This window comes from Canis aureus, chromosome 14 (genome assembly GCF_053574225.1).
Source record: "Canis aureus isolate CA01 chromosome 14, VMU_Caureus_v.1.0, whole genome shotgun sequence".
NCBI classification, from domain to species: Eukaryota; Metazoa; Chordata; class Mammalia; order Carnivora; family Canidae; genus Canis; species Canis aureus.
Genome location: NC_135624.1, coordinates 49,012,436 through 49,025,264, shown reverse-complemented (window position 1 = coordinate 49,025,264; position 12,829 = coordinate 49,012,436). Strand labels below are relative to the sequence as shown.

The 12,829-nt window shown below is 52.0% G+C and overlaps 1 protein-coding gene across 1 annotated transcript; it reads right to left on the bottom strand.

Annotated features, from left to right (window-relative positions):
- Positions 1 to 490: 490 nt before the first annotated feature.
- Positions 491 to 4,874, bottom strand: RASL11B (RAS like family 11 member B). Its single transcript, XM_077847996.1, has 4 exons — positions 4,657 to 4,874; positions 4,030 to 4,086; positions 2,812 to 2,888; positions 491 to 1,976 (listed from the first exon to the last, which is right to left on the bottom strand). Exons 1-4 carry the CDS (start codon positions 4,811 to 4,813, stop codon positions 1,506 to 1,508), a joined length of 762 nt encoding a protein of 253 aa, XP_077704122.1. The 5' UTR covers positions 4,814 to 4,874; the 3' UTR covers positions 491 to 1,505.
- Between the last annotated feature and the right edge of the window lie 7,955 nt (positions 4,875 to 12,829).

Sequence of the window (12,829 nt, the reverse complement as noted above, 5' to 3'; positions counted from 1 at the left end):
CCACGGCTCCCAGCGTCTACAGTGAGAAGAAAGCGCGTGTTTAGAGAGCAGCGGACCCGAGCAGGCCTGCCAAGTAAACCACGTGTAGGAGAGAAGCAGTGAGCTCGTCCAGAAGCATTCGCAAGGCTCAGCTGAGGGATGTCTTAATAGCAGAAAACAGAGGGACAGACGTCTGTCTTGGCTTTACCTGGAGGATCCTGCAGGGAAGAGAGAGGAGATACACTATTCTGGAGTATAAAGCAGCAAATGACAACTTAGAGCAGGGGGGAGGCCTTTGACAAGTGAATTAGCTGGTTCGTAAGCCTGTCTCCTCACCTGTACAAAGGGGGATAAGACAACGCATCCCATTGGTGTGCTCCGAGACCTAGGAGGGGACCCTAGGAGGCCCAGTGCCTGACGCCAGGCGCCCAGTCAGTACGAGACGCCAAGGAACACTTAGTCTGGAGGGCAGGAGGTCGGCATTTCAATAAAGACCAAGTCAGAGGCCCGCTCTTTTAAAATGATATTTTATTGTACATAAAATAAATTAATTACAGTTTAAGCCAAAGCATGAGTGGCTTTTTAAAGTGCATCTGTGTCGGGGATTTGGCGGTGGCCCCTTATCTGTTCGCTCGCTGTTAAGACAGTGTGTTCATATTCAAGCCACGACTCGGCCAGGCCTAGGAGACAACCCAACGTCATTGCCGTGAGCCATTTACACAAATCACACCAAAGTCTATGAACGCATTTTTTTTTTCTGTACCTGATGCAACAGTTAAAAAAAAAAAAAAAATTATACAGTCTCACGATTACTCAAAAGTCCGGGGCTGAAGAGTTGAGTTCTCAACCATTTAACACATGTTCAACTAAGCATCTTCATCCTGTGTCGGGAGGAAGCCGCGCCTTCCTGCAGGCCCTCTAAGCTTCCAGATGTCCGTCTGTATCCACACATGTGGCCCATACACCCCACCCTTTATTGGGGGTGGGGGTGGCATCTGCCTCCTTGCTCTTTAAAGAAGAAATCTGGGTATCGTCCGGGGTAGGCAGGCATTCCGCTGGGACTAGCGTGTCACAGGCCAGTCGGACTCTAGGAGAAAAAGCAGTGCCTCCTCTTGGTGGGATGGAGGGCGGGGTGGGGAGAAAAGGGAAAAGAAAGAAAGAGGAGAGAGGAAAGGCCACGAGCACTTCATCTGTTCTTCCATTCCCCCTGCCGACCACGCCAATCTAGTTGGCTGTGACTGTCATTTACTGTCATTTACAAGGTGAGGACCAGAGTCCAGAGTGATGCAGCCGCCCTCCCCACTCCAAAGGAAGCATAGTTCGCATCTTCGGGGCGGCTCCTCTCTCGGATCGCTGGCTCTCCTGCGGCAGTTCCACCAGGCCCTCCTGGCCCCTCTGCTCTGGCCCTTTCTGGAACCGTGAATGCCTGCCAGCCTGCACCGTTCCCATTCCCGTGGGAGAAGCTCAGGCCTTCTTCCTGGGAAGCCCAAACCCCGCCCCCACCCCACCCCCGGAGCGTCCCTGCTTCAGACGGAGGTGACAGTCCTCACTTTGGCCGAGAGGGCTTGCTTGAACCTCCTCTTGAGGTCCTGCATGTTGGGGGACTTGGGCCTGGGGATGAGGGAGGTTCTCCGCTTCTCGGGTGTGCTGCTGGGCTGCTGTTTGTGACTCACTTCCTTGCACAAGACGTGGAAAGCGCTGTAGACATCGTTGTAATTTTCGCTGACAGACACCTCGTAGAACGAGCAGCCCAGCACGCTGGCCAGCTGCAGTCCGAGCTGGGGGTCAACCTGCTTGACGTGCAGCAGGTCAGCTTTGTTGGCCACGACCACCACGGGCAGCCGGGTGCCCAGGTGCAGCTGCTGGACGTGCTGGTGGAGCTGGCCGATGAGTTCGTAGCTCTTGTAGTCGGTGATGGAGAACACGATCACCACGGCATCGGCCCAGCGGATGCACCTATTCAGCTGCTCGCCGCAGCTCAGGCCGTTCTCGTGGACCTGCAAGGCAGGGGGGAGGGCGAGGTGAGCGCCGGGGGGGCCGAGAAGAGCCCGGGCTCGGCTGGACCGCCGGTTCAAAAGGGACCCTCGACGGTAACCGCCGGCTCGCAGGCCATAAACAAGTCCTATCCCCGCACACTTCAGCCTTCCTGACAGTGTGTTGACCCAGCTGCACAGAGCTGGAATAAATAACAGTGCAGCTCACCACACTCAAGTGGAAAATTGACCTGCAGAGAACTCCACGCAGAGAGACTTTGTAGTTGCACAAAATGGGAAATTAACTGGCTAGACAGTAAGTCTGGGGAAGTAAAGATAGGAGCTGGAAGCATTTAAACCTGGATAACCGCCCAGTTCAAGAGGGAAACACACACACACACACACACACATACACACGCGCGCGCACGCGCACACACACGCACCAGCAGGGCTCTTTTGTCTATAGAGTAACTTTCCACAGTACAAAAATGATCCCGCGTCTTTAAAGACTAAACGTTCGATTTTTAATGCCAAATACACGAATGTAAAAAACTGATCTTTTTGACCATAGCGAGGAAACTGTGCCAATTCCATGTGTGTTTGGTTTGGTCTTTCCTGCCGGATAGAACCCTCCTAAGAGAAGACTTCTGCCCCTCAGCCAAACCTCCCACATGAAGCCAGGCCAAGACCAACCAACAGCCAAATACAACTGAAGTGACAAGCAACATGTAAAAGCCTAGTTCTGACTCCCCCAAATCGCTCTCCTCTTTAGCACAAGGCATTATTCTGAGAACAACTGAACAATTCCAGAGCCAAGGGGGCTCCCTTTGACTTAATCACAAATCTCAGGGCTTCTTACCTGAATACCTGGCGTGTCTTGAACCTGAATAGCCAGGGTTTCACCTTCTATTTGTACTTGTCTGGTATAGAGATTACCTAGAAAGGGGGAAAAAAAAAAAAAGGAAAAAGAGAGAGATTATGGTTTTCCTTCCCGTACAACTTTTAAAACATGGTGGGATTTCTTTTTTTTAAAAAATACCCAACCTAAACTGATACACACAAGTAAGCCATAGTTTATTGTATATAATCAGCTTATTTCAGCCGGGGTTTTTTTGTTTTTGTTTTTGTTTTCAACAACAGCAATTTTAACCTCAGATTAGGGGATTTATTTAAATCAAGGCAAGGTCTGCAAGTTTGTGGAAAGTGATTTATCTACTTTTAAAGGGATCTTCCATACTTAGAGTATCTCCTTGAAGGAAATGTTCTTGTTCGGCAAGAACAATGCATTGGCCATTTGTTTTAGTTTAGTACTTCATTACTCTCTGATGTCAATTTAGGCAAATGTCATTAGTCAATGCACAGCCAACGTTATCAGTTGGAATAAAAATGTGACATAGTGGTAGCCAAATCTACATCAAAGCAGAAGGCTGTCATGCCTTATCTTGGGATGGTTTATACAGCACATTTCAAATAATCCCCTTAGATACTAAATATGGTCTAAGGATTTAAGCAATTTGCTAACAGAGCATAGGTAGAAAGCCCTTAAGCCTCCCCGGTGGCCATCTTTTATCACAGAGATTGAAATAACGTCCTCTCATGTATTTGGGAGCTCCCCTCCTCAAATTCTACCCATGTGGTTATTTTTTTTTTCTTTGTTCAGAAAAGAGAACTTTAGGTTTACAACTGCTCTCCTTCGGCCTTTGCTTTAAAAGGTCACCTCTGAAAGGCAGCCAACGGAGAGGGAGCGGGAGAGGGAGAGGGGTGGGGGAGGAGCTGCCCATCTTTTTGTTTTGTTTTGTTTTTATGACTTTTGCAGGAGTGTTTTGAAGGGAGAGGCTCCTGAGTACAAAGGGTGCTTCCAACTGGGGTCCCTATAGTTAAAACATACCAAGGAGAATACTTTCGGGCACTTGATAAAATGATGAATGGGCCTGGAATGGAAGGAGGCCAGATGGCAGTCATGGGAGGGGGCAGGCCCAAGTGGCAGTGGCAGGATGCTGATGCTCGGGCTGTCACTGCGGAGGAAGCTCCCTGGGAGACACTGGAAAAGGGCAGGAGCCGGCGCCCGCCTCCTCACCTGCGTTTCTCTCGTAGTCCCCGATGAACCGTTTGGTGAGGAACCGGACCACCAGAGCTGCAGGCCAGGAAGGAGGAGGAAGGAGAGTTAACTGCGGCCTAAGGCGTCACACTGGCGTGCACCCCCCGCCCCCCCACCCCCAGCCTGGGAAACCTCGCCGGCCGCGAAGGGGGCCGGGAGCCGGGGCGCCACCGAGTGCCTCCATCCTTCCTCCATGCACGGCGGGGAGCGGGGCGGGGAGCGGGGAGCGGGGAGCGGGGAGCGGGCCCGGGCCGGTGAGCTGCGGCTCTGTCCAGCTGGGAGGCGCCCCGGCCCCCGCCTCTGGGCCCGGCGGGGCCGCACCTAGCTTCCAGCAGACAGATGTGCTCCCTAACCTTCCAGACCCCGAGGAGGGGGAGGGGGAGGGGGAGGGGGGAGGGGGGAGGGGGGGAGCAGGGCTCGTCCGGCCCCTGGTGCTGCAGGCCCCGCCGGCGGCCTCAAGGAGCCCCGAGCTCTGCTCCCGGCCTGGATCCCAGGTGCCCCACCTGTCGGGGCGCGGGCGGCGCAGGCTCGGGTCCCCGCGGCAGGACCCCCCCGGCCGCGTCCTGGCCCGCGGTGGGCGGCTCCCGCCGCAGCGCGGACACTCACCGGTCTTGCCCACGCCGCTGGCCCCCACCACCGCGATCTTGACCAGGCGGCGGCCCGCGGCGCCCGCGCAGCAGTCGGCGGCGGCGGCGGCGGCGGCGGCGGCGCTGCCCGGGGCGGGGTACTCGGCGATGGTGCACATGTTCTGAATGAGGCGCATCGCCGCTCCAGCCGGGGCTGCCCCGCGCGGGACGGGACCTGCGGGCGGCCGGGCGGGGCGGGGCGCGGCGCGGGGCGGGGGCGGCCGAGGGCTCCGCGGCGGAGAGGCAGCGGGCGCGGGGCGGGGGCGCGGGGCGCGGGGCGCGGGGCGCGGGGCGCGGGGCGCGGGGCGCGGGGCGCGGGCGGGGGCTCGGGCCGGGACTGCCGCCGGGACGCGCGCGCGCTGTTTTCTCCCGGGCTGGCCCCGCCCCCTGCGTCCCGCAGCCAATCCCGGGGCGCCCCGCGGGAGGCTCCGCCCCCGGCGCCGCTCCGCGCTCGCCGCGCCCCCGGGGGTGCCCGCAGCCAGCGCGGGGGGCGGGGCCCGGGCCGCGGGGGCGGGGCGAGCCGGAAGCGCCTCCAGGGGTCCCGCTGCGCGGACACGCGGCCGATGCTGTGGCCGCGGGGCTGGGGGCGCCTCGGGTTGCGGGGCGCGGCGGCGGCGGCGGCCCCCGGGGTGGGGCCCGTGCCTGAGTCCCCGTCCCTGGCGCCTGGGGGCGCGGGCGCTCGGGGTCGGGAGCCCCCTCCTGCAGCCGGGCTTCGTGCCCACGACTTGAGCCCGGGTCGTGCGCTCCCTGCGGGGCGTGTTGGCACCGACCCGAGTGTAGACTGGGCTGGGCTGGCCATCGGCTGCAAAGACCCCCGCTCCCCGGAGGTGTGGCCATTAATTTGGGGGCGAAGGAATGCCCCCCAGCCCCGGGTATTCCCGACACTGTCCTCCGACCGCAGTGCGCGGCTGCAGAGCCGACCCCGCCGCCCGGCTCACGGACTCGCGGAAGGCCGGTGGGTGGCTGCGCACGCGGAGCAAGGCCCCGGGTAGTTATAGAACTAGCCTTCTAGCGCCTCACACGCAGTCGCACCTCCCCGAGAGCTGCGGGATGGAAGGAAAACGGTTACCCCGGCTGTGGCCGCCTCCGGATGGCGGCCGCACTGGGAGTCAGAAACCCCAAAGGGTGCACAGCGCGCAGGGTCCGGTTCCCAGGAAGGGCAAGACGTAGTTAAGCGACGTGGTGTCACGGAAGACGTGGGCTTGCACTCATAAGGTCCCAAGCTCCGGCCCCTTAGGTTCTCTGTAGGGAAAGGCTTCGGGGGCAGGCCCCATCCCAGCACACTCTGTAGCTGGAACCGACTGCAGGCCCCACGCCCCCATCCCAGCCACTCTGCTCCCCAACCTTCCAACCCTGCGGGCGCCAGGTGTTCCAGAGGCTTCCGTCCTGGTGGCATATGGCCAGCAACACTGTGGCTTTCTGTCCACACCCACATTAAGGGTTGAAATATACAAAAAGGAAAAATAAACCAGTTCCCTTCATCTACATCTGTCAGGCATCTAGTTTGAGTTTGACTCCCTCTGACACCCTGGACTTAACCGATCAGGTGTCTGACAGTATTTATGAGGCCCACCCAGTTCAGACTCTGAGATGAACCAACCCTCTTGCCTATCAGTTTAGGTGTTTGCAGGAATTGAAGGGGGGAAATAGAAGGGTAATTTCAAAGTGCCTTGGTAGCAAGTCTAGGAGGTTCAGAAACATAACTAGCAAGGCACACAAACTTGGCAGCAAACATAATAAAAGGTTGACTTCTAGGAAGATCATAAGAATGAAATAAATTGAGCCCTTTGAGTCGGGAGGCAAAAAAAAGAGCATTTCCAATCTGCACTGTGTCTTTCTGCGTGGTTTAAATCAAACTTGAATTTTGTTGTTCTATAAAATCAAACTTAGCAAGACTATAATTACAGGTAATCATGTATTTTTTAACCCTTCTCCCACCCTAAAAGCCTGTAATTCCATGATGCTTACATAGTAAAATAATTATGGAGTCTAGAGTTTTTAACTGCTTTTTACACACACACACACACACACACACACACAAGACAAAAGTTGTCAGGGGAATTTTGCTTTGAATCATTTTTGCTTCTGGAGCTTGATTTTCACAACCATGAGCCTGTACCAAGACTATGATTTTTCTGTCTGAAAAATCACACACACACACAAAGGCTGAATTTGGTATTCTTATTTTAGGTCTAAATGATCTGGCTGTGCTTTAAAGAACACAGAAAAGAGAGACACAAGAGAAAGTAGGAAAAAGAAAACGGAGCTCTTCAAATTCAAAACACCTAGCAGATAACCAACCTCCACCCCACCTGGCTTTGGAAGATAACATGGAGAGTGACCCCTTCTTGGAGATTCACAGAGTGAATAAAAAGGAAGGGGAAGGGCCAGGAGAATTGATATATACTAAAAGCTTGTTTTATTCCAGGCTGCAGACCAGGGATTCAGCCTTCAGGAATCTCATTTTACCCGCACAGCAGTCCTGTGAGGTCAATATTATCATTACTTCCACTTGCAGCCATGTATTGCTGCTTAGCGAATCACCACAGACCGAGGTGGCTCCCGGTTCTGTGGGTCGACTGTGCTCTTCTGGGTGGTTCTCTCCTGGGGGCCTCACATGTTGTAGCTGGACGGCAGCTTCCGCGGGAGTCATCTGAAGGCTCTTCCGGGCTGGATGTCCAGATGGCTTTTTCATCCACGTGTCTGCATGGAACGTCTGGGAGAGCTGCCACTCACCAGCATCTCTCTCGCTATCCGACTTTTCTCTCTGGTCAGCACAGCACGGTGGGCAGCTTCCCTGAGAGTGGGTATCCTAAGACAGGAAGCAGAAGCTGCCAACCCTTTAAGGCCTGTGCGTGGAAATGGGCATGGCATCACTTCTGCTATATTCCATTGGCCAAGCAATCATGGAGCCAAACCAGATTAACAGCCAAGGCTCGGGGAGATCCCTCACCCCACCCCATCCGTGATGGGAATACGTGGAAAGAATTTGTGGCCATCTACAATGCACCACATGTCCACTTTGTAAATGAGAAAATAAAGTCATGGATTAAAAATGCTTCCAAGGTCACAGATCCTATAAGGGACAGGGCCAAAATCTGAGTTTTGAGGAATGTAGAAACCTGCTAGGATATGCACAATGAGATGGTCTCCTGTGATGCCATGCCGCAAAGTGGCTCGAACTGCTCTCTCTCCCTGTTTTTGTTTTGTTTTGTTTTGTTTTGTTTTGTTTTTTGCTGAGCTAGAAGAGGTGAGGATGAGGGTGGAGAACCTGAGAGACTTAGGGAGGAAAAACAAATATATTTTCCCAGGTCCTAACTTGGCCTTAGCCCCTGGTGTTTCTATCACCTCTTTTGATCTTTAGAGCTAATCTTTGATCTGAGAACTTCCGGAGACCATCCAGCTTCTGCAAGCCCTTAGGATAGCATTATATAAATTCAGTATTGAAGGTCTGGGCCAGGGGCATCATCACAGACACTAAGCGAGGTCCTGGGTCTTCACTGGCAAACAGGACAGACACAGTCTTCAACATTACATTTAGCATGAGAGACAGAAATGAATGAGCAATTTCAATACAGCATGAGAAAATGCTTTGATAGGGAAAATTCGGGAGCCATGGGATTAGTGATAGATCAGAAAACCTGGATTGTGGGAGTCAAGGAAGAATGCGGAAAAATCCGAGTGGTTGGAAATGTTGCGTATGGCGTACAGATGTGCGTGTTTGTACACATGCACGTGTTCCCCCTGCATGAGCAAGTATGAAGCGGGGGCCTCAGAAGTGGGGAGGGTGGACTGGGGTGTGTCAGTTTGCAGAGGAAATGGCATTTGCCAGTAGACAGTCAGGGCTCAGTAAATATTTATAAACTGGGAATGAAAGAATGAGTGAATACAAGCAAAGGCCTTGGCTTGAGAGAATCTCGATGGGTGGAGGGAAGAGTCCTGGTGATGTCTAAGGAGGGACACACTGATTGATAAAATAAGCCCTAGAAGTTGGACAGCCCTTCCTCCTTCCATGGAACCATGCCCCAGGAGAGTCAAATGAGCTTCTCCCCCTGCCCATGGCACTGAATTTGCTTGCAAATCAGGTCTCCATGAGCATCCAGACTTTTTTTTTTTAGACTTTTGTCAACTCTGAGTGTTTAGATATAATAAGCAGATGCCTCTTTAGCTACTCTGTACAGAAAAAAATATTTAATGTAGGAAGTTACCTATGTTTGCTGTTGTCAGAAGGCCTCAAGTTGTAGACAATAGGCCACACCTGCAGAAATGCCTCCCAGAGGCGCAGAACGGGCCCATCCAGGGATCGGTTACCTCTTCCACTCTGCTGTCCCTCGGAGCCCACAAAGCTGGAGACAGACATGGTGGGAAAGCCCAGCATCTCCACGGTGGAGCCTGACAGCCGAAAGCAACCAAGCCACAGAAGGATGGAGTCCTCCCTGTTTCTGCCTTGCACACCTTATCTGAGTGCATCTAGGTAAAGAGATTAGTTTGCATCCGTCACCCTAGCTGCAAGGGAGTCTGGGAAACGTGCTTAGCTTTCTAGTCTCGGCAGAAAGGATACATATGAAGCTGTGAGCCCAACATTTCCTCCCAACTTCAGCAGCCCAAAGAACATGTAGGCCCAGAAGAGGAGCGATCTGGCCCCACCAGACATTTGATTTTCCATTATCGAGGGGTATAATGAAGTTTTCAATTAATTGCTTTGAAACCACTGTTTAAAATCACTATTTTCCTTGCTTCTCTGTAATGTGTCGACACCCGTCTCTGCTTTTTAGAACTGTTTTCCTCTAGTCTGGCACAGGGAAATGTCTATTAATTTCACTTGCACAGAATCCGTCTCCTTTCTTTAGTTAAGATCACCCCAATATTCCCTTGGATACATCCCCTCCCCTGCTCTCATGTTGCTCAGGTAACAGTAGTCGGGGGATCCCAGTCCCTAATTCCAGGAGTGGATACCAATAAGCCCCTGGGGTTCACTCAGGGCCTGGGTCAGTAAAATTCCTCCCTGAGAGCTTTGCTGGCAAAAAGGATGCTTCATTTGCCACAGAGCTTAATTGGCTGGTAGAGAGTAAGCCTGGAGTTCAGGTGGCCATCGCCCAGCACCTTGTGGGAGAGTCTGCTTCAGAAGGACCCTAACCCAGAAGAAAGAAAACTAAGAAGCAGAGAGGGCCAGGGCGCTGATGGCATCTTTTCAGCCCTGTATCAAGAGCAATGCCCGAAAATCCATACGTGCCCCTTGAAATTCCCAGTCACATGAGTCAACATGGTCACTTTTGTGATTAAGCTGGTTTGAGTTGGCTGTCACTTGTACCGAGCATGCCCACACACCTCCTGTTTGTGTGGAGCCCTGGTCTCTGCCAAGGCACCGCCCCGAGATTGACCCCTAGCATCAGCAACATGCCTCATCCAGAACTCTGAATCCCAGCCATTCCCCTGGCATGGAAAGTCGTGGCTATCAAGCTGTCCCTTCCTTTTCATTTCATCTTTGTGGCCACCCTGTCACTGCTGTCCTGCAGGCTATAGAAACAAACCACGACTGAAAAGAATGTTAGTACATCCAGACCACGAAACAGTCAGCCCTAGAAAGAAATGAGCTATCACGACACAAAAAGACACAGAGGACCTTAAATGCCCATTGCTAAGTGAAGGAAGCCGATCTGAAAAGGCTACGTGCTGTATATTCCGATCTATGATGTTGTGCAAAAGGCGAAACTATGGAGACAGGAAGCGATCAATGGTTGTCAGAGGAGGGGAGAGATGGAGGGATGAACAGGTGAAGCTCAGGGGATTTCTCCGGCACTGAAGCTACTCTGCGTGATACTCTAACAGTGGATACATGGCCCTATACATTTATCCAATCCCATGGAGCATACGACACCAAAGGTGAACCCTAATGTCGACTCTGGGCTCTGGGTGATAGTGATGTGTCCCTATAGGTTCATCGACTGAGACAGATGTAGCACTCTGGTGGGGGATGTGGGTAGCGGGAAGGCCTTGCACAGGTGGGGCAGGAGCTATCTATGGGAAACCTGCACCTTCTGCTCAATTTTGCTGTGAATCTCTACATATGTAAAATAGGGCATCTCGTCCAGCTCCCTTTTACAATATCCCTGCTGAGAGATTGTCCAGCCTACCCGAGACTACTTCCCATGACGGGGGCTCCGCCCACCCCACCCCCCCACCCCCGCCAGCCCCAGCAGCACATTTATGCTGATTTGGTATCTCTTCTCCTATAGCTTCCTAGCAGGAAGACAGAGGTTGACTCACTCCAGGAGCTCTCCAAACACCTGGTCTCCTGCTCCTTTGTCATTCAGAGTTTGCAGAGTTTGCAAAGGACTAAAGGACCCGTAAGGGAACAGGAGAGGTGGCTGGCTGCCTGTGAAAGGGAATTGTAAAGGAACTGCAAACACAGGAGGCGTGTCTCCTGCACCCGTGTTGAGGATGAACGTTTTTAACATGCGACTTTAAAATTTTTAAAGAACTGGATTAAGGGGGAGGAAATTAATTTTAAACTGCTTTTTTTCTAAGAGATCTCTGAGTATGAAAATAGGAATAAATACAACTATGAGCATCGCGTAAGGTTTTCATCCAATGGCCCTGTGCTATGTGTGTTAGATGTCGCCACCACATAGAGCTATGCCTGATACACAGCGGGTGTCCAGTGGCTTTGTTTTTTTTTTTTTAATTGTCAACTCTCCTGGTTGAAGCTATAGGGAAAGAATCAGTAGGTTTAAAAGGCAAAGTAAGAGGGAAGGCACGTTGGAACTCCATTAAATAAAAAGGATACACACAGACACACACACCTCTTGCCATTACAAAGATCACCGATTGACTAGGACACTTTAACTTTGAAACAAGTAAGATCTTTAAGTTCCTAGAATGGGCTTTCCCTCCCCCTCCTACATACTTTGGTTGGTTTCTATGGTAGCAAATGGCCCATATTTCCCCCTTTCCACACTCAGGGAAAAAGAGGCACTAGTGTTCTACAATTATGTTCCCTTGCTACTCTATCAGATTTTATCTTTCTTATTCTGGAAGATTTCCTCCACCCTCTTTCTTTTTTTTCAATGCAATATCCAAACTGAAGGTTAAAAAAAAAAAAGTGAGAAAGAAATAATTCTTTCATTCTGGGCAAAATCTGCTATTATCTTCTCCTCTCGGTGATGCAAGTCCTCACAACCCAAGTCATTTTTCTGGGAATAGAGACGATGAATCTGATCAGCCATTTGATGACCATAACTCAGAATATATTCAAGTTTTGAACATTCCTTGGAACAGCTGGTGAACTTCCACTGTGCTTTCGCTGAGGGGAGGAGAGGTCCCAGGGCCTGGTTGCCCAAAGAACAGGGGACAACAGAAAGGGACTGACATTACTGCATTATGGATAGAGCCATTGTCAGGGAGTTTCCTTGGTTAAATGAAAAGTCTAAAAACATCGCCACCTGATAGTGCTAATGATCTTGTAGGTGATTTCCTTCTTCTTTTCTCCAGTGGGAAGACTCCTACAAGCACGCCCATCTGTCCCTTTCCTTCCTCACTCGCTGTCTGTGCAGAAGACAAAGGAACAGAGAGAAATAAGTATCGGCCTTGGTTCCCCAGGAATGTGTGCTCCTGGGATACATGACAAGGTACGGTGATCGGGAAATATGCCTGAGCAGAAAGGTTCGGAAAGATTCAGACAATTGAGCCAATTGTTTGACAGAACCTTGGGTTTCAAATTCTTTTTTTTTTTTTTTGGGGGGGGGGTTTCAAATTCTTAAGTAGATTGGACACACCTAATATTTGCCCTCTAACTTCCACCGAGGGGTGCCTTAAAGGTCACCAAAGGACGCTCGTAGGCGTCCTTATTTGTCCATGCACAGAGGGCAAAGCCTCTTCCCGCAGCCCCAGCTCCTTAGCATAATATACAACATTAAAAGGAAAACAAAGTTCTTCCTAACTGTCCACCTGCGCTATGAGGAAAGAACAAGCTTCACTTCCCTCCATTCCTCAAATCCCCCGGACAGTGGAGTGAAGGGGAATTAAGGCAAAGCCACCGATTCTCATCGCTTTATCTAGCGTTCAAGATTACAGTAACCCTCAAATTCTTTCTAAGCTCTGATTAGCACCACTGTGTCAGGCCCTTCAGAGGCGTCGAAGGCATCACAGGCCTT